Source organism: Pogona vitticeps, chromosome 15 (assembly GCF_051106095.1).
Source record: "Pogona vitticeps strain Pit_001003342236 chromosome 15, PviZW2.1, whole genome shotgun sequence".
Classification (NCBI taxonomy): Eukaryota; Metazoa; Chordata; class Lepidosauria; order Squamata; family Agamidae; genus Pogona; species Pogona vitticeps.
The window spans coordinates 3,265,725-3,288,451 of record NC_135797.1 but is presented as its reverse complement, the minus strand read 5'-3'; the positions used below and the strand labels follow the sequence as shown (position 1 = coordinate 3,288,451).

General features: G+C 55.5%; 1 protein-coding gene across 1 annotated transcript; it reads left to right on the top strand.

The window, feature by feature from the left end:
* Positions 1 to 336: 336 nt before the first annotated feature.
* CRTC2 (CREB regulated transcription coactivator 2) lies at positions 337 to 22,287 on the top strand. The gene is made up of 14 exons (XM_072984413.2): positions 337 to 718; positions 7,260 to 7,361; positions 8,866 to 8,984; positions 9,227 to 9,286; positions 10,688 to 10,756; positions 13,234 to 13,337; positions 13,826 to 13,855; positions 14,711 to 14,793; positions 15,208 to 15,257; positions 15,919 to 16,163; positions 17,665 to 18,173; positions 19,244 to 19,540; positions 20,506 to 20,728; positions 21,082 to 22,287. Exons 1-14 carry the CDS (start codon positions 443 to 445, stop codon positions 21,288 to 21,290), a joined length of 2,376 nt encoding a protein of 791 aa, XP_072840514.2. The 5' UTR covers positions 337 to 442; the 3' UTR covers positions 21,291 to 22,287.
* Positions 22,288 to 22,727: the final 440 nt, after the last annotated feature.

Here is a 22,727-nt window from a genome sequence, read left to right as displayed (position 1 = left end):
GGCTCCCCCCTTTCCACTTGGTTTCGCCCACTGGGCGAAGAGGGGAAACTCTGCCAAGCCCACCTCCGCCTCAAAAGGCGAGACCGCGCAGTGCCTTGTGGGAAGCGTAGTCTCCACGGAAGGACTGAGCAGGACTGAGAAGGGCCGGGCGGACTCGATTTCCCGTCGTCCTTTGCCGAGGCGCCGCGCCCTGCCCGGTCCTTCCCCGCGCAGGGGACGCCGGGAGGCGTAGTCCCCCCCGCCCGCTCCTTCCCGCCCGCCTTCCCTGCCGCGCGGGAGGTAAACAAACTCGCTCTCCCGGCGTGCCTCGCGCGCTGCGGCTCGTCTGAGGCACGGCGCCGAGAGCGAGCGAGCGCGAGAGGGAGGGGGGGAAGGCCGCGGGCCTGGCCGCTCCTCTCACGGCCGAGAGGGGAGGACTGTGAGGCGGCGACGGAGGACCAAGATGGCGGCGGCGGGCTCCGGGGCCGCGGCGGCGGCGGGAGCCGGGCCCAGCGCCTCGTCCTCCTCCTCCTCCTCTTCTTCCTCCGGCGGCGGCGGGAGCGGCCACAACGCCGGCCCGGTCTCCGGCGGCCCCGGGGTGGCCTCGGCGTCGGCCTCCGCCGCCTCCTCCGCCTCCAACCCGCGCAAGTTCAGCGAGAAGATCGCCCTGCAGAAGCAGCGCCAGGCCGAGGAGACGGCGGCCTTCGAAGAAGTGATGATGGAGCTTGGCACCACCCGGGTAAGGACCGGGGAAAAAAGGGAGGAGGAGGACGGCGGCGGAGGCTGCGGAGCCCACGGAGCGCTTCCTCGGGCCCGTCCGGCCCTGAGGGGGCGCTGCGGTGGAATGGGGGCCCCACTTCCGGTGCGGGGCCAGATATACCGCGGCAGCAAGATCCGGTTGGCGCGAGAGGCAGAGAACGCTGCGGGGAGGGGGGGTTCAGAGAGAGGAGCCCGGGGGCGCAGCCAATGGCGGAGCGGCTTTATTGGGGTGAGGGGTGGTGGGATGCGTCGCGGGCCTTCATTGGCTGAGCCTGGCCAGCTCTGGTTTCTTTCTGTGTATCGACCTGGGTTTTTAGGGGGTTCGGTTTTTGGGGGGCGGCAGGCATGGACCCGTTTGGTTTTTGGGGGGCAGGCTTGGATCTTGGGGGGTGGCCCTTATGGGGGCGGGTCATGGGCTGTGGACCTGGCTGGGAAGGGAGGGGAGAAGGGACATGGGGGGTGCCCCTTAGAATTGGGGTGTCCTTAAATAAGGGGGAGACCCAGTGGGATTGGGGTCTTGTTTGGGGGGTGTGAATGGGTCCTAAAGGGGCCCAATGGGGTTCAGAGAGGGATTGTGTGGGGTGCAGTCCCGAGTGAGCAATTTTTGCAAGTCTTTGTGGGGGGGGTTCCAATTATTGGGGACCCCCATTATTTGTAGACTGTCCCAAATGGGGTTAAAAAGAGGTCATATGAGGCTAGCAGAGTGTGTGGGGGTGTTAAATGCAGGGGAGGGGGAGAGATGGAGGCGGAAGGGTGTCCTTAAATAGGGGGGTGCCTCTAAATAGGGGGGGTGACACAGTGGAGGTGGGATCTTATTTTAGGTTGCTGGGCGAATGGGGAAAGGTGCCGAGGGCCTCTGAGAGGAGGCAGGGAGGGGGCGTACGGGGTGGAGTCCCCCCTTTTAGGAAGTCTCAAGGAGGGGGGTCACTCACTTGACCCCTCAGGTGTCTTTTTTGGGGGGGGTTGGACACCCACCTGCTCAAAGTGTAGTGAAAGCAAGGGTAAGGAACCCGAAAGGATTAGAAGGCCAGTTCTGGGTCGGGGGGGGGAATCATATTTATTGTGAATTTATTGTGAATTTCGTTGTATCTGTATATACTTACAATGACAATAAATTATTATTATTATTATTATTATTATTATTATTATTATTATATTGGCATTAGAAACACTGCTGGGGAGAGGTGTTTGTGGCCGATTTCAAGAGCAAGTCACTGTGCCTGGGAATTTTATTGCTATTGTTAGTGGGGGTTTTTTTCTTATGGGGAAAAAACTTTTTTTCTTTAGTGAATGGACATTTGAAGGGGAAACAGCCTTGGAGGGGCCACCTCTCATCCACCCACCCCCCCCCCGCCCCCATTGCAGTCTGAGGATGAAAATCAGATTTAAGCCGATGTTGGGAAACCCGAAGAGGATGCTTGAGGGAGGCGTGGGATGGCTGCTTTTGCGGCCAGGTTATTGCAGTTCTTGTTTACAGGATTTAGGATCCGCCTTTCCTCCCAAAGAGGGGGTGGTGTTGGAGTTCGAGGGGGTTTGGAGTGGGGAGGAAGGATAGTGGGGGGGGGATGCTGTTTTTGAAAATCCGGCTCCACGCTGGAGGATCCAGGAGAGCAAAAGAAAAGGGGTCGAGGCGACAATCTGGAGGCAGGAAACGTAAATGAGACTGTGGGTGTTTGCAGGTGGGGGGGCACCGTCCCTTACAGGGATTCAGGAGGATGATGAGTGGGGCCTCCGGGACATGATTCTTTTTTTTATGGGGGTGGTTTGGCATGCATGGCAGAAGGATGTTATAGGGGGTATTATTTTGTGATGGGGGGACATCCCCATTGAGGAATACTGAGAAGGGACTTCGTAAGGATAACCCTGTTTAATGGAGGTTCGTAGAAGAGCATTTTTAGAGAGAAGAGGAGTCGGGGTTGTGTGTGAGGGTTTTATTCTGCCTGATGAGATGCATTCTTTAGGGCCAGTGGGTGTGAAGAGGGTGAATGCAGACTCTGGATAAGGAAAGGGGGGAGCAGAGGGGAGTGGGGAGAGCCAGAAGGATCTGTGGAAGTCGGCCTGGGCACGAGGCGAAATACTGGACGGTCAGAGCCCTTGATCGCCCTTTCTGAACGTCTCGTCGTCCAGCGTCCGTGGGTGCCGAGGATCTTTCCCTCGGAGGGGCCGGTGCCATGTTGCAGGCAGCTGGGTTTGCCCTCCGATGCAAAGAGGACGTGGTCCTAACGGATGTGGCGGGGAGGTGGGTTTTCTCCCCGTGGTCCCTTTGACCTCCAGACGGGCTCAGCCCCGTTTGTCAAAGGCAACTCTCACGAGGCTGTCATTCCTGGGGCACCCCTCTCTTTTTTTGCCTCTTCCGCCCTTGTTCTGAGTGGCAGAGCAGGAGGGGGTCCTGTCTCTCTCTGTTTGTGTCCTTGGCCCCCACACGGTAGTCCCTGGTGGCTGGTTGCGTGGGTTGTTGTCGGTAAGCGCACTCTGCGTTTCTCCCCCCGCCCCTTCTCTTGGCCGTTTTCCATCCGTAGTAACGGTTGGGGATTTCAGATCTCAGCAATGTGGTGACCATCTGGAGACGTGAATGACTAGGAAAACCTGATTATTCTTATTTTCTTTATTTCTACCATTGGCATTAAGCAGGAAAACGTCGGTTCCGAAGGACGCGGGAAGGACAGGCCAGGCCAGCCAGGTCAGCTTCCCTCCCGCCTCTCAGCGGCCCCAACGTTGGGCAGGCATCTCCCTTTCAACAGATCTGGCCAACGTGGGGCCAGGCTCCCACGGGAAAGAGGGGGAGGCCTTCCCTCCCCCCAAGAGTTGGGTTAAAATTAGATGGCGCAGGGGATGGGAAAAAGGCACAAAACGGGCCCCGATAGAAGCGTCCGAGTCGGATGCCGTTCTTCCCCGGGAGCTGAGCTAGCATCGCCTGGCCTGCACGGGGGCCAGGCTGGAAGAAAAGAGGGAGATGCCAAGAATTGACCCAAATGCTGGAGATGGGGCTCTCACTGGAGACAGAAAGCACCGGCGGGTTGACCAGCTGGGGACGAATCCCTATTGTTTATCCTTAGTTCACTCGGCTTGGCCTTGGAGGTGGACGGTAGGAGCCTCCTGCCCCAGTACGTAGACCACGGACCCTGTGGCGGAGGGTTTATTTTGTGGCCCCCATCCTCTCCTTGAGTAACTGCCCGACTGAGCAGTGGAGGGATCATGGATCTGCGTTGTGGGGAGGGGAGTTCTGGGGGTTGTAGTAGAACAAGACCGGGAAGGTCCTCTCCTTGTTGCCTACGGTATCTCTGGAGGCCACCAAGGCATGTTCTTGATTTAGACCAAGGGGACAAGGGGCATTTGGGGTTCTGCCTCCCTCAATGTGGGTTATCTGAGGTCGCCCTGGTTGGGTTCCCCAGGGAGGGCTGGGTGGCAGCGAAGACATGGAGACTGTAGTGTAGCTGCTTCCAAGGAGTCGGAGATCCTTCTTAGACCTGGCGGTTCTCACGAACTTCCATTGGGATTCCCCTACTCCTTTCTCGAGGTTCCCGGCCGTGGTGGAACCCATTTCGGAAGGAATCAAATCTTGAATCTTGTGTAAAGCCCACCTTTGGCCAGGCGGCCGCCCCGGTCATCCTTGTGGGTGGCCGTCTTGGAGAGAGGGAAGGTGGGAAGCAAGCGTGTGGTTGGACTTCAGTGTCACCGCCGCTTCTGCGGCCGTGGCTGTGGGAGGTCTTTTGAGGGCAATGTGGGGCCCTGGATGAAGGTTTAGGGACATCGCCTGCCTTCAAGTAGGGCTGCACTCCCTCTGAAAGAGCAGATTTGCAGGGTGAGCGCTCCTCAATGGACTTACGGTCCAGTGATACAGAAGTTGCCTCCAAGGCGAGAAGACAACGTGGCCGAGGTCCCAAACGCACCCTTTCCTCGTCAAAAAAATAATTGGGCATCTTGACTTTTGCTGCTGAGCTCCCGACTGGACTGCTGCAAAACTCCCCAACGTGGGGCATCCCTCGAGGCTGGCTGACCGTCCACTATTCCCGTGTTTTGGACCCGCATGCGCTTAGGGTGGCTCTTCTGTATTATAAATCCTACCTGCTTTTTCTGCATTTCCCAAATACGGTTTGCTCTTTTGAGTCTGACGTTCGTCCATTCTCCGGTGGTGCCGAGAGGCCGTTTTGTCACCTGCACTTTGGAGATTAAGTAAAGATCACGACACTGACTGCACGATTCCTGGGATGAACGGGAATGCCAAATCCCCATCGATATGTTGGATAAATCCATAGAGAAGCTCCAGGGGTGTTAAGGAGGCTGGATAATGCCCATTTTGTTATTCCCTCCCTACCACCCCTGAGTTGCTACAGTTAGATGTTCATTTCCAGAATAGCATCCTATGAGTGTATTTGGCCAGCTGTCCTGAAACCGCTTTAGTGCTCAGAGCAGGAAGAAGTGTCCAGCAATCTCTAAATTTTGCTGGACTCTAAGCCCCATCATCCCCACCCATTGCCCCCTTCTGGATGGGGCTGCTAGGAGAGAAATCCCCCCCCCCCAAATCAAGAGGTGTGTCTCGAAGGCTGCTGGCCTTTCCAACTTGGAAGAGATTCATCGATCTCGGAGCGTCCACGAACCTGTCCCCCCCCCTGCCCCGAGCCGTTCGGGACGTCCAGCCCCTTGAAACCTTTTCGCCTCTGGTTCAGGGAGAGTTTTCGTTCCCGGTTGCCTCCGGGCAGGACAGAGGAGAGAGAGAGGAGCGCTCCTAGGTCTCTTCCTGGTTGCTGGCTAAAACTCAGAACTGGAATCTCTGTCTCGTAATTGAAACGTGGAGGGGGAGAAAAAAAGGAAATATTTACACAGCTGTGTGCTTGCCCCGAATTGAAACCTAAGCCGTTCCCGCAAACGGACCACGTGGGGCGATTATAGCAGCCTAATTTCTGGTTCGGCTCCCGGCGCCTCTTCCCGTCGCGTTACAGGATCCTGAGGACTAGCGACTTCATTTTGAAGCGGAACGTCAGGCCTCCTTTTTCGTGGCAGTCCCAGTGTTTGAGCAGGGTGGATCAAAATCCATGACTTGTAAAAATCAAATGGATTAAAATCACAGTTTAAATGGTGGGGGGGGAGGAGGAGAAACAAGCCTTCCCCCCCCCAAAACATTTGAATCGTTTAGCAAAATCCGATTTTCAAAAATCTAAATTGTGACTTAAGTCAGATTCACCCTGCTTTCGAGCCCCTGGCTCTCGTCCCTTTCATCTTCCCTCGATAAGGCGGTTGTGCAGCCGACGGTTGATTTTCAGCCTGATTTTCAGTGTGTGTGTGTGGGGGGGGTGGCGGGTTTGTCAAGCTGCTAATTCTGCCTCCCGAGGGGACGAGCCTGGGCGTTCCCCGAACCAGTCCTTCCAGAAACGTTTTGTGGTATGCACGATTCCCGGGAGAGATAAACGAGAGGCCGGGATCGGTCCTGGAGGTAGCAAAAAGGATCCCCCCCCCCCGAAGCCATCTTTTCTGATGCTGGAGGAATCCAGCCACACATTCGAGGGACGAGCAGTAGCGACTTTAACGAACTTTTCCCTTTGAACTGTGGGTTTCGCCTCTGCCCCAATCACACGAGAAGTGGGGTGGTGGGGCAGGGGCAATCTCTGCGGGCTAACAGAGGTGAACCCCATAACACAGACTTTAAAACGTTCCTGCGGGCAGGCGTCCCCCAGCTGCTTTAGGGAAGACAGGCGGACCCCAATTTACTCTGTGTAGCAGCGTTTAAGATGAGAGACGTCCCTGGCTCTGCCTGTAACCCAGATCTGTAGGCCTTCCCTACATATTTAGGATTATGTTTCTGAATTTATTTTTTTTAAGTCTGGTTTTTTTTAATGTATTGTCCTTTCGGGAATTGTGCACGAACACCCCTCTTTTTCTACCGTACGCTGACCTCCCCCGTCTGATTCGGCGGCCCGACTCATTCCTGTCCTGGCCACGTTGGCGGATTTCTGCAGCGGGAGGAAAGCGTCCCGGAGCCCATCGGCCACGGGGCCGGTGTCCTTTCTCCCCGTTCCGAAACCAAGACTCAGAGGCGCACGGATGGTGCAGACCCAACCGCGAAGAGGAGGGCCAAGGGCCCGCCTTGCAAGGGTGTTTCTCGCCTGCCGAGGTTTCTGAATTGGGGGGCAGCGAAGGAAAAAGATGGTGTGGAGGTGGCCGGCCAGGTGGCTAGCATGATAAACCTTGTTTGGGGGAAGAAGCATAAGAAGCGTGTCACCGTCACGGTGGCACTGGGGCAGCGTCTGGGGTCCCGGAAGCCCCTGGTTCGAATCTTACCTCTGCTGCTCCTCTCTCAGTCCAAGGCTTTTCTCTCAGCGATGGCACCAGCCTGCTTGGCAGGGTTGTCGTCAAGTCGTCCCCTGCTACGACTTTCCAAAGGGCGAGAATGGATATAAAAACTTAGCCGATCCATGGGCTGCTCGCCTGGGGCGAAGGGAGGCACCCAGGTGAGCCAGCTCCATACTGACCAGTGTTTTCTCCCTCTCTTTCTTACCCCCCCCCTTTCGTCTCGTCCGGTGCAGTTACAGGCTCAGAAGCTGCGGCTGGCCCACAGCCGAGGCCCGTACTATGGCGGCTCCTTGCCCAACGTGAACCAGATCGGGAGTGGTGCCTCCGATTTTCAGGTAAGGCTTTTCGTTTTGAGCCCTTCCCGACCGGGCCAAGGCGAGCCAAAGGCGGAGAGGTCCCTTTGGGTTGCCCGTCTGGCCTTAAGATGATGGGCTCAGTGGCCCAGGAGCTCCCCGTAATGAACCTGTTTTTCTTTTACTCTGTGCTTTTGAGACTTGGGTGGCAGGCAGAGGCCCAACAGGTGCAGCTTCTCCGTCCATGTGCTGTTCTGAGTTTGTCATCAAGGCAGCTCTAATGAGGACACCTGGGCTGATAAGAAGCTGTACAGTTCAGGCGTAGTGGGCTGGATCCGGCCCTCCGTGGTGTGTGTCTACCCCCCGCAAAAGGAAAAACACGAGGATCTTCCTGGAAAACCTTCCTATCTCTGGGTGTTTGCGATTCTCCCTGCCAGGCCAGCCAGCAATCTCTCGGGTCCTTGGGGATCCCCTCCCACATTGGATCAAGGCTAGGAGGAAAATCTTTGGCATTCTGAAGAATCAGCACTATCTTCTTCTTTTTTTACATTGGCCAGTCGCGTTAAGAGGAGCTGATAAACATTGCAAAATGAATGCCGTGCTTGTTTATATCTGTGTGTGGGCTGTGTTTTATTGGGGCGGCGGCGGGGGGGGGGGGGAATCTGTCCATGAAGGCAGGGTGGATTTGACATGAATCAAATGGATTTAAATCACACTTTACATGTTTAAAAAATTGATTTTTTTTTGACTGTTTAAATTTTAAAAATGGAGTTTAGGTCTTTCAATTGTGAAGTAAATCAGTTTGATTTTAAACAATCATTGATTTTTATCCGCCCTGGTTTGAGGGTGGGTGGGAATGCAGCCTCCCCCCACCCCCAAGAAGTCCTGGCGGTGACACAAACGTTCTTACGGTCCCTGCTGTGAGTGTGACGGTTGTGTTTATTTCCAGTGACAAAAGACAGGGGACCAGGGTGGCTCGCAGGAGCCCTGAACCCAAACGCACAATGAAAACAAATGTTATTTGGAGGTTAAGTGAAAAAACCTCTCTTGATTGGCCCCGGCTGTCACGCAAGATCCCCAGTGTGGTGTAGTGGATCGCGTGACAGATGTGGGAGGCTGGAGCCCCGGGTTCGAATCCCCGTTCAGCCACGGAAACACTCTGGGGAAGTGGAACTGGTAAACACCCCTCCTTAAGTACCTCCCTTACCTAGAGAAACCCTCTTAGAGTCGGCACCTAAGAACAGTCCCGGTCACGAAAGATAGCAAAGGGAGGCAGGTGTGGGAGACCTTTAGCATGTGGCAGTGGGGCCTTTGCTTCCCTCCCCTGCTGATCTGACCCACAGATCTGGCACCCCCACCTCCATCATCCGGGTGGGGTTCTCTTTCCTGGTTGCACCAGGAACGGGGGGCAAAACGTTCTGCAGAAAAATGCCCTTTTGAGGATGTGGTTCTCTGCCTTCTGCCGTTTACATTTAGGGATCTCGTTTCATCCCGCTTCTGCCCCTCGCTCAAATATCTCTCGATTTCTCTCTGTTTCCGTCGGCAGGGCCCTCTGCACTCCCCTCTGGACACGGCCCGGGGCACACGGCACCACGGCTTGGTGGAACGGGTGCAGCGAGACCCTCGGCGGATGGTGTCGCCTCTTCGCCGCTACATGCGTCAGATATCCTTTCGGCCTTGGGCATCTTATCTCTCCCCCCCCCCCGCTTCGCCCCCGGGTCAATCCCTCCGTCCCCCTCCAGCAGGAGCCGGGAGTTCATTCTCTCGGCCCTTTGGGGATTAAAGAGCATTAGCGGAAAATTTGCTGCTGGGGAGCCATCTGTGGATCTGGGTTCTGTCGGCCGCAAACCCTCCTTTCCCCACCCAGCCCGGCTCTATAAACATCTTCCTTAACCCTCTCCTTACATCGACAGTTCCCCCTACAGCCCTGCGTACCTGTCCCCTCCTGCCGAACCCAGCTGGAGGAGGTAAAATTCCCCGTTCAGCTGGGAGGATCTGAGCGGCCTTTGTCCACAGCTTCCAGACAGATGAGGAGAGTCCAGTAGGGGTGGGATTTTCAGATCTCAAATCCCATCATTCTCCATTCAGAGAGTTCCACCCGACCGACTTGACACCCTTACAATTGTCTGACTGTGGCTCGCCTGGGAGTGTAGGCCTGAACAGGAAGGCCTTGACGCTGAGCTAGGCCTAGCTCCACCTCACTTCCTGTTCAGAAAGGAAGCACTGGGACAGGAAGCTGATGGGGGCAAACTAGGCCTAGCTGAGCATCAGAGCCTCCCAGGCGAGCCACATTTTAGGCATCAGTAAGGTATCTGCCGGTCAGGTGGAACTCCCAAAGTGGAGAATGATGGGATTTGCGATCCAAGAAATCTCAAAATCCCTGGCGTCTGGTTCTCCAGGTATTACTGGACCGAGAGCTGCCATGATCTTTCACCGTAAGTTACACGCAGCTATGCCTGATGGAAGCTGTGCTCCAGCTACTTACAGGGTCGGGTAATGCCTTTGCTGGACCCCTACAGTGCCATCCCTACAAAGCGAGCTTTTGGTGCCGATAGGTCTCTTCAGCATGACCAGGGGTCGCAGAATAAAGCGAGGGGTGGGGATGAAAAGTACATATATTATCCTGATTTCCAGAACACTGTGAAAGAAGGTCTTCTAAAGCCCCAGATGTCTACGTTTTCCCTTTCCCGTCATCTGTTAGGAACCCTGCCAGCGACCAGCCTGGCCCGGATCAGGGTCGCGTGAGCAGCTGGTCCCCTTGGGGTGGGATCTTGAGGCTTCGAGGCCCTGGCTTCGTTCTTGGGGTCTCCCGGGACCTTTGCTACCTGCAGCCAGGGGAGAAACAGTTTTTCTCCGCTTCTGCGCTCAGCTGCCGTAGCAGCCCGGACTTTTTGCTTAAGACAGGAAGGGGCTTTCGCAAACGGCTTCCTCTCCCTGTGCGGCCTTCTCCCAGCCCTTGTCTGTTTGGGGAAATCCTTCAAGAACCAAACTCCCAAGAGCGCTGTCAACGCTGGAGCCATTTAAGAGAAAACGGGACCTTCTCTCCGACCTGCTTTGACTTTGAGTCCTACCTTGAGCGGGAGGCTGGACTCGATGTCTTTCCCACTTCCATGATTCTAGGATTAGCAAAGTTTGCCATTTCCTGGTGGGATTGGAGGCTGCTCTTCCGGATCATGCCCCCTTTCCTACCTGGTGGCTTCCCTGTCTCCCCCCCCCCCCTTAAGCCATCCTGTGTCCCTGTAAATTCTCCAACTTTGACAGAAGCCCCCCCTTCCCGTCTTGGGCCTCCGTGGCTAAAACCATAAAGCCCTAGAGCAGAGAAGTCTGTGCTCAGTTTTAACGTGAGTTCTGCTCTTTTTTTCCTCCAGGGCCGTGCCGTGGGGCAACTTCCCGACGGAGAAAGGACAGCTGTTCCGGCTGCCGTCGGCGCTCAACAGGTGAAGCTTTCTTGCTTCTGGTGAACACGCGCGGAGCGTGCGTGTAGGCGCACGTCCAGTTTCTGACGCGCTGGCCGCGATCGGTTGATCTGATAGGAGGAGAAAGAGGATAGGCTTCCTTTGCCAAGTGGGACGGGCCCCGGCGGGGTCTTCCTCGTGAGTAACGAGGATCACGAGGACCTCCTTGCTCCTGCCAAAGAAGCCAGGAAACCAGTCTGGTCTGCTTTGGCTAAAACTTTGCTGCCGCCACCAGCCTGGAAAAGCCATGATCGACGTGGTTTTATTCAGATGCTGAAACTGACCACTTTTGGCTACCAGTTCATTTACCACGGGCAGAAGCGTAATCATACAGGCTGTGCCGGATAGCTCAGTGGTTGAGTCTCTGGCTCTGGAACCAGAGGTTGGGAGTCTGATCCCCCACTAGGTCTGCTTGACGGGCTGGACTGGTTGATCCAGAAGGTTCCTTCCAGCAAGTCTAAGATGATTATTAGGGGGAGGTTTTCTATGACATGTCACACTTTCTCTGCAACCTATACTTGAGGTTCATTGTTTTTAATCTTACCCAGAAACAATTTTAAAGTTGTTCAGGAGTAATCTGGCCTTTCACACCAGATTATTCATAAACACGTCCAAGCCCATTTTAAAGTTTAAGCATAGGCTGCAGAAAAAATATGACATGTCATGGAAATCCTCCACCTTCTTCTTCTCATTCTTATTCTTATTATTACTAATACTTCACTTTTAGGAGTGTCCGTCATGTCCCTGTGTACATGACAGACACTCTGAGGAAATGGAGGAATTCGTGCAGTTACCGCGCCATTCAGAGTCAAATCAAGCAGGGTAGTGGCATTTATATTTTATTTCTCCACCTCAGGTTCTTCCTGGCTCTCACTGCCTTGTGCAGAGAGTGAGTGAGAATCCCTCCCCTTCTTTGCATGAGAAATCCTGGCCCCGATGAGCTGGCCCATAGTCTTTTGTGCTGGCCTTTCTCTCCCCCCCCCCCGCTCCAAATCCCTACATTTCCACTCCTCTGCTCCCTTCATCAGGCGAGAGGATGATGGAGGCCAGCCGGACGGCCGTGCGCACGCAATTCCGCTGGGCCCCGGCAACAATGCTTGCCTTGTTTGCTCCCCAGGGAGGCAGGCGGTGCTTCCATCCTCCCCCCCTTTCCTCAGCCCACGTCCTGCCGTTCCCTTGCCTCAGCTTCCCCAAAGGCATAGATAGTTAAAATGCTAGAAGCCGGCACGGGCGGGGGGGGGGGGGAGATGCTGGCGAGGCCGGGCGGGTGGGGAGAGGCAAGCCGGCGTCCCCACGTTCCAGCGAGCAAACAGGCGTTGCCTTGTCTGTGTCTCTTGAGGCCTCATTAATTTGGCATCGTTTGGCTCTCCCACCCTGTTTCCCCTCCGCCCGGCCTTCCCAAGCCCCTCTCCTGGGTCTTTCCAAGCTGGGTGCTAATTGAACAATACCGTTGGCTCCGAAATATGAGCATGGGGTGGAGATGTAGGGGGTTAGGCTGCAGTTCAATGGGGAAAGCTAACACAGATCTTCTCCTACCTCCACCCACCCTGTAAGGCCGGGAGAAATTCCAGTTTGAAACTGGCAAGGCAGACAAGGGGCTCGGCTCAATATAAACTTCTTTTCTGTGCTTCTGCTACAACCCATCTTTATCCGGAACCTTGAGGACTAGTATCTTGATTCACATTTAGGGGAAGGACACCAGTTTAGCGATTGAGCGCAGGGAGAGGGTCCCAGGGCCGGTTCCCCCAGGTTGAGAAGATGATCGGCTGAAATGGTCGGGGCAAGAAATGCTAATTGAGATGGAATCAAGTCTAAGGGAGTCGGAAGCTGCTCCAGCTAGCCTTAAATCAGCAGTTATACATCTTTGGCCTTTTTTACATTGCACCAGACTTCAGCTTCCAGAAGTCCTGGCCGACAGGATCAGTTGGGAGAGTTTCTGGGGCGGGGGTGGTGGAAATCCAGAACATCTGCTAGGAAACCTCTGCCCTCTGATAATAAGGAAATTCAGATATACATACACGCTCAGACACACATCCCTACCTCTGTCGGAGCCACATATGGAAGTAACAAGAAGATAAAAAGTAGAATATTTCCTATTTTACTTCGATCTATGTCTGCTTTCGGTCGGCACAGCCAGTTGTTAAAAGCGTGACTTCTTATTTCTTTTTAATCCCGGCGCTCTGCATTTTCCCGCATGTCTCTGCCCACAGAGTGGAAACGACAGGGCCTCCTCCTCCTCCTCCCCCAGTCTATTTGAGACACCCAACGAAATCAAAGGAACACTGAAAAAATTGTGGATGCTCTTCCAAGTTGTCCTGCATAGGACAGATTCGGGCGGCTTCTCCTGCGATGGCCAGAGGGGGTCTTTTCACTTGGGACAGATCCCCCTGCGGATACGGGGGTCCACCTGTATGTGGATTTTAATTTTTTAAAAAAATAACCTTTCCCTTTGTCACCAGAACAAATTCAGACTCTGCCCTCCACACGAGCGTGATGCACCCGAACCCGCAGGACGCATACCTGGGCCCCTCCCAAGGAGCGCCCCCTCCAAATCGCAAAAGCGGTGAGTGGTTTTGTTTTTGCAACCTGGGCAGAAGTTGGCCCTCGGGTACAGAGGCCCTCGGGTAAGCGGGGAGGGGGGAAATCTCCTTTCACTTTGTCTTCAAGAACCTCGGCCTCCGGGAAGCGTGATGATGCTCTTGTGGGGGGGGGGGAGAGACGGAGATTTCAGGGTTCCTTTGCTGGGGAAAGCATCGATGGAGGAGGGGGGGTTCCAAAAAGACGATAGGAAGGCAGAGATTTCGCCGGGGGGGGGGAGAGGGAGTGTGTGTCTATCAGGCAGATGATTTGGAATATGAACACAAGGATGGGGGGGGCTAATTAGGTGGTGTGCCTCCTGGATTCTGGGGGTGGGCTTTCGCAGACCTGACGGCTTTGATCACTGCTCTCATTAACCCCAGGCGAGTCTTTCTAGGGGGAGGAGGCTGACTGGAGCTACCTTTGCAGTAAAAAAAAGGCATTTTAAGTGTCACCGTTTCTCTTCTCCTCTAGGTTATCTGGACAGCGACATGGATAGCAAAGGTATCCTTCCACCCCCCGCCCCCCAGCCTGCACTGTTCCCGTTGAGCCTGGCTTTGCCCGGGCGTAGAGTTGTAAAGGCCAGCAAAACATGCCAAACAGGGAGCTCCGAGTTCAGATTCTGGTGCCGCAGCAAACTGGATGGGCCTTCGCGAAGGCACCCTTTTTGCCCTGAATCCCAGGAGGGTCTCGTTGGCAGGGCCCTTAGGCGGCGCTCTTACGTGAAACATTTTTGAGTGCTATAAAGCGTCTTATGCTCATTGGTAAAAACAGCCAGATTGAGCATGAACTCCCTCTGCTGGCACGGGGCTTGATGTTAAATAATAGTTGTCGCCTTAGAACAGCCGGGCTGGAATTTGACCAAGGGAGGTCTCTGGATCATCCAGTCCAGCCCCTGCCGAGGAGGCCCAGTGGGGGATTCGAACTCTCAGCCTCTGGCTGCACAACTTCACTCCTCCCATTGTCCAGCCACAATGGGAGATCCCCCCCCCCGGCCTCCTCTTCCAAGGTGTGACCATCCTCCTGAAATGAGGATGATCCTGTTAAGAAGGATTATATAGTCCAGGGCAGGTGCAACAGGCGTCCTTACCGGATTGGGACTGTGCCGGCTTTTGCTTTGGCCAGACCGCAGCCTCCGTTACCTCCTGTCGCTTTTCAGGGCCTGGTGGGTTGTGGGCTCCAACAGGGGTGGGTCTCAGCTTCGCTCACTTTATGGCAGGACGCAGAACACATATTGTCTAGAAGATTCACACAGCGAACAGCCAGCCGTTCGGCGTCAGCTTGCCTTTTAAAAGCAGGGACGCACACCCGTTCGGCTGCCAGGTTTCTGACTCTCTCCTCTTGTTCCCCCACCTACAGTCTTTCTTTTCCAAGTGCCTTCCATCGAAGAGAGTCTTCTGGACGAAAACAAGCAGTTGCTGAAGCCCTGGGACACCAGGAAAGTAAGTCCGGGCCGTCGGTCACGCAGAAAGGAATTAGTGCCGGGGCTGGGCTGGCCCGTTTCGGGGAGAACGAAAACCCAGCAGCACGGCCGGAGCTAATGTTTGCCATCTGGCGGGGGCGCTTCGATTGGAATCCACACTTTAAATTTTAAAAATTGGATTTTATCGGATGATTTCAGTTTCCAGGTTGCAGTGTTTTTACTAAATTGCAATTGAAACCCATTTGAGCTTTAAAAAAGGAATTGTGGATCCAGGTTAGGGAAGCCTCCCGTATTTCTTCTCCAAAATTTGAACAAGGGAAGATTTTTCTTCTGAACGCGCTTCCATAAAGCCTAGTTTCTATTGGCCAGCTGCGTTTCCTCCCTCTCTCCCCGTCCTTATTTCCAGTAATACTGCTTTTCTTTCCCCCTTCAGCTCTCCTCGTCTTCCCCCCGTCCAAGATCCTGCGAGGTCCCTGGGATCAAGTAAGTCCATGGGAGGGCAGCAGCCGCCCGTCCCTGGTTTCTTAATAGGCGTTGCGGGACGGGTAGAGAGATCCATCGGTTGGGGGTGGTGGAAGAAGGAGAGGGGAGCCTGTATCATATCTACGTGAGCCGAGGAGACCTACTGTCCGGATTGCGGCGTTTTTATTAAATTCAGCTCTTTTGCTGAAAGGACTAGTCCTGTTTAGCCTTGAGAAAAGAAGACCGAGGGGAGATAGGAGAGCACTCTTCAAATCCTTGAAAGGGAGTCCTACAGAGGAGGGGGCAGGATCTGTCCTCGGCCGTCCCAGAGCACAGGACGCGTCATGTTGGGCTCAAGTGACAGGAAGCCGGATTTAGGCTGAAGATAAGGAAAAAACTTCTCAAGTGTTAGAGCAGTACGAAAATGGGACCCATGACCTCAGGAGGGGGTGAGGACTCCAGCGCTGGAGGCCTTGAAGGGGAAATTGGACCGCCGTCTGTCAGATCTGCTTGGATTTGGGTACTGCCTTGAGCAGAGGGGTTGGACTGGATGGCCTCAGAGGCCCCCTTCCAACTCCATGACTCTGTGAATGCTTCCGTAAGGCTCTTCCCTCACAAGAAGGACGGATTTCTCTTTGATTTCCTCCCCTCCTGAGATTTCTTTCGGTCTCTTTGTCTCCAGCATCTTCCCATCTCCGGACCAACCTGCCAACCTGCCTCTGATCCCGGCTGCCCTCAACACGGGGGGATCCCTCCCGGATCTCACCAACCTGCATTTTCCGTCCCCGTTGCCCACGCCTCTGGACCCAGAGGAGTCGGGCTACCCCGGCCTGAGCGGCGGGAGCAGCACCGGAAATCTGGCCCACACCATGACCCACCTGGGCATCAGCAGCAGCATGGCCCTCGGTCCTGGCTACGACTCCCCAGGTGAGGTTGACAGCGCCGGGCCAGGTTTTGGGTGAGCCAAAGCGTGGACCAGGGTGATGTGTCGGGGCGAAGCACCCTCGAAACCTTTTGATAATAACCTTTTGTGGACCACTCAAATATGAAGAAGAAAAAAAGGAGAGCGAGCAAGTGTTCAGGTTATACAGAGCTCTTCATCAGCGTAGCTATTGCTGATAAGGACACCTGCAAGAATCAGAGGTTTGTTTTCTGTGTGTATTTCGGTGGTCCGTTAAAGACGTTATTGGATTTTGAATATTACACACAGACTGCGTGGTTCTGCTTCTTTTTTAAAAATACAGTTGAACTCCCGTATCCGTGGAATTGGCATCTGCAGTCATTTTATATGCAGTCTGAAAATATTAAAAATATTAAAAGCCAGGCACATGTATTTTCACAATGTGTTTATCAGAGTTGGACACTAGAGGGAGACAGAGACCTTGCAATGCAAGATGGCTAGAATGGTCTCTCGCTCCCTCTAATGGCCATGGATCGAAAATGCATGATGGAAATGCGTATTTGTGGGTACAGTGGTGCCCCGCATAGCGACGATAATCCGTTCCGAAAAAATCGTCGCTATGTGGATTCGTCGCTATGTGGGGCAAAAAAGCCCATAGGAACGCATTAAAACACGTTTAATGCGTTCCTATGGGCACAAAACTCACCGTTATGCAGAAATCCTCCATGCGACTGCCATTTTCGCTGCCTGGTATGCGAGAAAAGGGTGCGAAAACACTGTGGGTGGCCATTTTTCCCCGGTGGCCATTTTGGAACCGCCGATCAGCTGTTTTCTAAAACATCGCTATGCGAAAATCGGTAAGCGAAACACTTGCCAATCATCGCAAAGCGATTTTTTGCTATTAAAAAGATCGCAATGCAATCGCTTTTGCGATCGCAAAAAACAAATCACTATGCGGATTCTTCGTTAAACGGGGCGCTTGTTAAGCGAGGCACCACTGCATATTTTTTTAAACCATGCTACATGTAGCGTTTGTTATCAAAATAACATTTGCTGTAATGCATATTTTTCAGCTCCCCCAGGGGTGTGGGCTTGGAACCGATCCCCTGTTTCCGGGGACCCTCCTGCATATCCTTTTCAGAGGAGAGAGGGTATCAACACCTTCGTTGCTCCCGTTTTTTTACAGTGTCGAGGTGGTATACCTGAGGGCCTCAGAAAGCGCCCCATGCCGCACTCCCCCCCCCTTTATCTGCAGCACGGGGGCCTGGAAGACATTCCACTCCATTTTTTATTTTTTTGTCCGGTCCTTTTTCTGTACGACGCGGCTCCGACCGCTGATTTGGCATCCGCACGACGGCACGGGGATGGACCGGTGCGTCCCGTTTCCGCGTTGTTTGTGCATGTATCTTTTTTCCACCTCCTCCTTCCCATTTTAACTCATCTTATTATTTATGATATACATGCATCTATGTATATAGTGTACATATATATATATATTTCTCCCCCCTTTTTTTTTCGTCCCTACAGGGCTGGGGTCATCTATGCAGAGCTCCCTCAGTAACCCCTGCATCCAGTCCGCGCTTAGCAACCCCTCGCTCCAGGGCTCGCTCAGCAACCCCTCCCTCCGCTCCTCCCCAAGCTCCTCCTCCATCCCCTCCTCCATGAGCAACCAATCCCTGCCCTCCTCCCTCAGCAACCCCTCCCTCTCGTCCTCCCTCAGCAGCCAATCGGTGCAGTCCGCCCCCGGCAACCCCGCCCTCCAGCCGCCCCCGGGCTTTGGCGGCCCGGGCGCTGGCCCTGGCGGCCCTGCCACCGCCTCCGCTTCCTCTCCTGCCGCCTCCGCCGCCGCCTCTTCCTCCACCGCCTCCGCTTCCTCCCCGGCGGCCCTGCCCTCCGCCTACGCCCCGCTCAATGCCTCGCCCCGCCGCCGGGTCCCCCTCAGCCCCCTGACCCTCCCCATGGGCGGCGACGCCAGAAGGCAGCACCCCAAACAGTTCTCACCAACAATGTCACCCACCTTGTCCTCCATCACGCAGGTACGCACGGCATGGGGGGGCCGCGGCGGGGAAATTTGGGGCGCCCCCCTCTTGGGCGCCCGCTTTGGGCCTCCGCTCCCCCCCTTTTCTTCTGCCTCTTTCTGTCTTTCGTTCCTCCTCGTTCATCGTTAAGTGTTTTTTATTTTCCATTTCCACGTCATTTCAGCTTTTAGGAGGGGGGGGACTCCGACCTTCCCGTTATCCCTGGGGGGGGGGTAGGATCTGAGGGTCCGAGAGGGAGGGGTCGGCTCACCCATGGGGGGGGGCATTTGGTCTTAAACTCCCTTTCCTCCTCCTGAGTGCCTTTAGGGCAGAAGACCTGTTGGACACACACACACACACACACACACCCGTTTGCCATCAACTCCTCTGCCGATTTGGATCCAGCTCTGGCTCCCTCCTGCCCCCCCCCCGGATCTCCTTGATGGGAGGTCTTTGTAATTTTTTTGGCCAAGAAATCCCAATTTTTTATTCCCGCCGGGCAAGGAAATGAGCCTCTCTTCTCCTCTTTCCCCAAACCTCGCTCTTCTCCTTGCATCCACTAGATGGTGCTCTTGTGCTGTGTCTCTTCCTCCCTTGAGTCCCTTTTTCCGCTTGGGGGCGCCCCCTGGTGGCAAAAGAAAAGTTGGGTCGCATTCTGGGCGGGCTGTACCATCCCGGACAGGGGTGTGTGTGTGTGTACGCGGTTGGGTGGGTGGGGGGAGATAAAATTATTTAGATTGCTTCTCTACGGCCTCCCGCAGCCAAGGGCGGTGCACCCCATTTAACACACACTCTGGGCCTTCTATTGATGCTAGCCCCAGATTTGGGGAACTCCCCGGTGGGCCACCGGATCCCGCTGGACTCGAGCTCCCATCATCCCCAACCACCCGTGCAGGGGCTCATGGCCCTCAGAGTCCAGCAGCATCTGCCCGTCGGCCACAGCTTGGGCTTCTTAGGTGGGTGGGTTGAGTCGGGGGGGGGAGGAATGAGAACACTGGACCTTCCCTCCTTCGCTCCGGTTTTCGGTCCGAAGCAGCCGCCTCTCCTGACTTGGTCCCTGCTGTGCCTTTTCCTTTCCCGCCCTCTAGGGGGTGCCGCTGGACACCAGCAAACTCCCCGCCGACCAAAGGCTGCCGCCGTACCCGTACGGCCAGACCAGCCTCCTCTTGCCGCTCGGCCAGAAGCCTCACCCGCAGGGCCAGGGGATGGCGATGGCCCCCCAGCAAGGGCGACCCCCGACCCAGCACCACCACCACCACCAGCAGCAGCAGCAGCAGCCGCCCACGCCGTCCCAGTGTCCTTACCCCGGCGGGCACTACCAGCCCAATTCGATGCTCCAGCACCACCAGTACGGCCAGCCTCTGGGTGACTTCGGCCTGGGCAGCGTGAGTACCGACCACCCCCCCCGGGGGGGGGGCTTTGCTGGGCCGCCTTCTGTGCTTCCTCAAAGGGGACGGGAGCTGCATTGGCGTGGCATCCAAGCCTTCGTGGGGGCGTCCTTTTCCTCCTCCTCCGCCCCCCCGGTGTTTGGAGGCTGGGCGATGCCCGGTGGGTTCGACTGAGCACCCGATTCGGGCCGGCCTTTCTGCTCCCCACGCCCCCCCCTCCCCCGGGACTCCCTAGAGAAGGCCGAATGGCTCTTCCGCCCTGTCTGGACGACCTTGCCCTGTCAGAGACCCTCCTTAACTCTTGAAAATCAGGATGAGTCCAGCCTCTGATTGCCTCGTCCTTCTGGGTACCTCTGCGGTTTAGGCACCTGGTCGCTGAGCCAGAGGTGGGGAGTTCGATTCCCCCACTGGGTCACCTCCTTGAGAGGATCTGGACTGGGTGATCCTCAGGGTCCCTTCCAGCTCTGCTGTTCTAAGATGATGACGACTGGTGGATTGATACATATTTTTTTTTCGTCTTCCTCTTGACTCGGGGACCCCAGGTGGCCCAATCTGGAGAATTTTTAAATATATATATATGTATTGGAAGCCGCCCAGAATGGTCGGAAGACCAGACGGGCGGGGTATAAATAAAATAAAAAATAAACGGCGAGGGGGGGAAAGGGATCTGTAGATGAAAATAGGATCAATGGGATCCTCGTGATCTGTTGTGGGCAGCCGCTTCAAATCTGTGGATTTAGACCTGTGGGTTTTCACAGAGACAGCGGAAGGGCAAAGCAGAGATCATGTCGGCTGGGGAAAGTAATAGTAAATAATCTTAGGACGGCAGATTTGGAAGGGAATCGGTGGGTCATCCAGTCCAGCCCCTTTCAAGGAGGCCCAGCGGGGGGTGGGGTGGGATTTGAACTCACAACCTCTGGCCCTGCATGCTCAGTCTAAGCGGCTTCTCCCTCCTCCCGCAGCTGGACCAGTACGGCTTCGTTGACAACATGAGCGAAGGGTTCGAGTTCAACAGCAACGCCTTCGCGGACGACCTGGGTGCCTTAAACTACCCTCAAGGCAACAACGCGGGCCAGTCGGGAGGCATGGGGGGCCCCGCCAACCCCCACGACCCCCACCTGCTCAACCGCCAGAACCTGAGCAACTGCAGCCGCCACAGCACCATCCCCAACATCATCCTCACAGGTGAGGGGGAGGGAAAGAGGGTGTGAAATTATTCTTTGGGGGTGGGAGACCCCCCTGAATGCTTGGGGGGGGGGCAGCAGGGCTGGTGACCAAGGGCAAGGAATCCATCCATCCATTCATTTAAAATGATTCCCAACTGGGTGTTAGAATCATCCAGGAAAGCCTTTCTCTCGGTCTCGCCACCCAGTGGAGACAGGGGAAAGGGCCTTCCCTGTGGCTGCTCCTTTAGACTTTGGAACTCCCTGCCACTGGAGGCCCAGCTCGGCTCTATCTTCCACTGGCAGGCCAAGACCTTTCTCTTCTTTATATCCCTGAGGTTTATTCCCCCTGTCCCTCTTTTCTCGCTCTTCCAGGGGACTCCCCCCCAGGGATCTCCAGAGAGATCGCCACCGTCTTGGCGGGCATGCCGGGCTTCGAGATGGACACCTCCTCGCTGGGTCTGGACGAAGACTTGAAGATCGAGCCCCTGACTTTGGATGCGTTCAACATGCTGAGCGATCCTTACGCCCCCTTGACCGACACGGCCGTGGAGGATTCCTTCCGCACCGACCGGCTCCAGTGAAGGGGGGGGAGCGGAGGCGCCGGCGGCCAGAACAAGCCCACCCAAGCCGAGAGGACGGCACTGTCTCGGATCTCGGCAGGGCGAAGGCTGGCGTTCCGCACGGAGACGCCTCTTTGCCGAAGTCTTGGGGGGGGGTGTCTGTCCTTCTCCCTAAGATGCTGCCGTGGCTGAAAACCTCCCCAGGGGTGTTTGGTGGCCGAGCCCGCTCCGGGCAGCCCGGGTTTGGGGCGACCCGGGAGGCATTTGGGAAGAAGGGGGGGGGAAATCTCGTTGCCCGCATCCGGCGCCCAGGAGGACCTTCGGGGGCTGTTCGGAAAGATGGACGCTGTCCCAACGGAGGCGTTGCGCTTGAAACCCTCCGCCAGACTAGCGGGAGAGGAAGGAGGACCGAATCTCAAGAGAGCCGCTCTCCGGGAGACGGGTCTCGGTCTTGACGCCGAGCGAAGAATGGGCCCCGCCGCTTCTGCGCCCTGCCTTGGTTCCTGTGTCTGTCTGTACACCTTCTCCGGATTAGCTAGAGACCTTGCGTGGTGTGCAGAGCCGTACGAAGTTCAGGCGGGGCATGTCGGACGCCAACCCCCCCCACAGCGTCACCCCCCCAACCGTTTTTTCTTTGCCTAATCACGTTCGTTCATTTTTAAAAATTGTACATAATCCCTCTTTTTTTTCGTTACCCACCACCACCGCCCTGATCTTGAACTGCCGTGGACAGGGGAGGAAGGGGCCAGCAGGCCAAGGAGGGGGGGGGGGGGCGCGCACGGAGGTTTGTCCTGTAAAAGCACTTGTAACTTTGCATTCGTATCTGTTGCCAGGTCAGGTCTGAGTTCGAGTCGGGGCGGGAGGGGGCGAGCGAGCGGATGGAGACCACGGGGAGGGGGGGGACGGCCGTGGCCCCTCCTTGTTCCTCCCCTTGCCCTCCCCCTGCTAGGGAGGAGATTTTTTAAAAAACCAAGAGTGATTTTATTATTATTTTTTAAATATATGTTAATTATAATAACATGCCATTCCTTTTGTGTGTGCGAGCGCGAGACAGAGGGAGAAATGGGTCTGGCAGGATCAAAATCAAGGATGGGATTTCGAACAATAAACCGCCAGGTTTATCTCGCAACACGGGACAAAGTTAGCCGTTCTGCACCTCCGTGCCTGGCGTTTGAGGCGTGCCAGAGGTCTGTGAGCTAACTCGGGGGGGGGGAACCCTTTGCCCTCTTGCCTCCTTCAGTCGTCATCATCCTCATCTGCAGAGCTGGAAGGGACTCTTGAGGTCATAAAGCCCAGCCCTTCGTGTCAAGGAAGCTCAGCGGGAATTCGAACTCTGAACCTCTGGCTCTGGAGCCGGAGAGACCTCAACCCCTAAGCTATCCCTTAAGCCCGTGGCCAGCTTTGGGAGCAGAGAATTCCAATGTTTATTAGATTAAGGAAGCCACAGGGAATTAATCC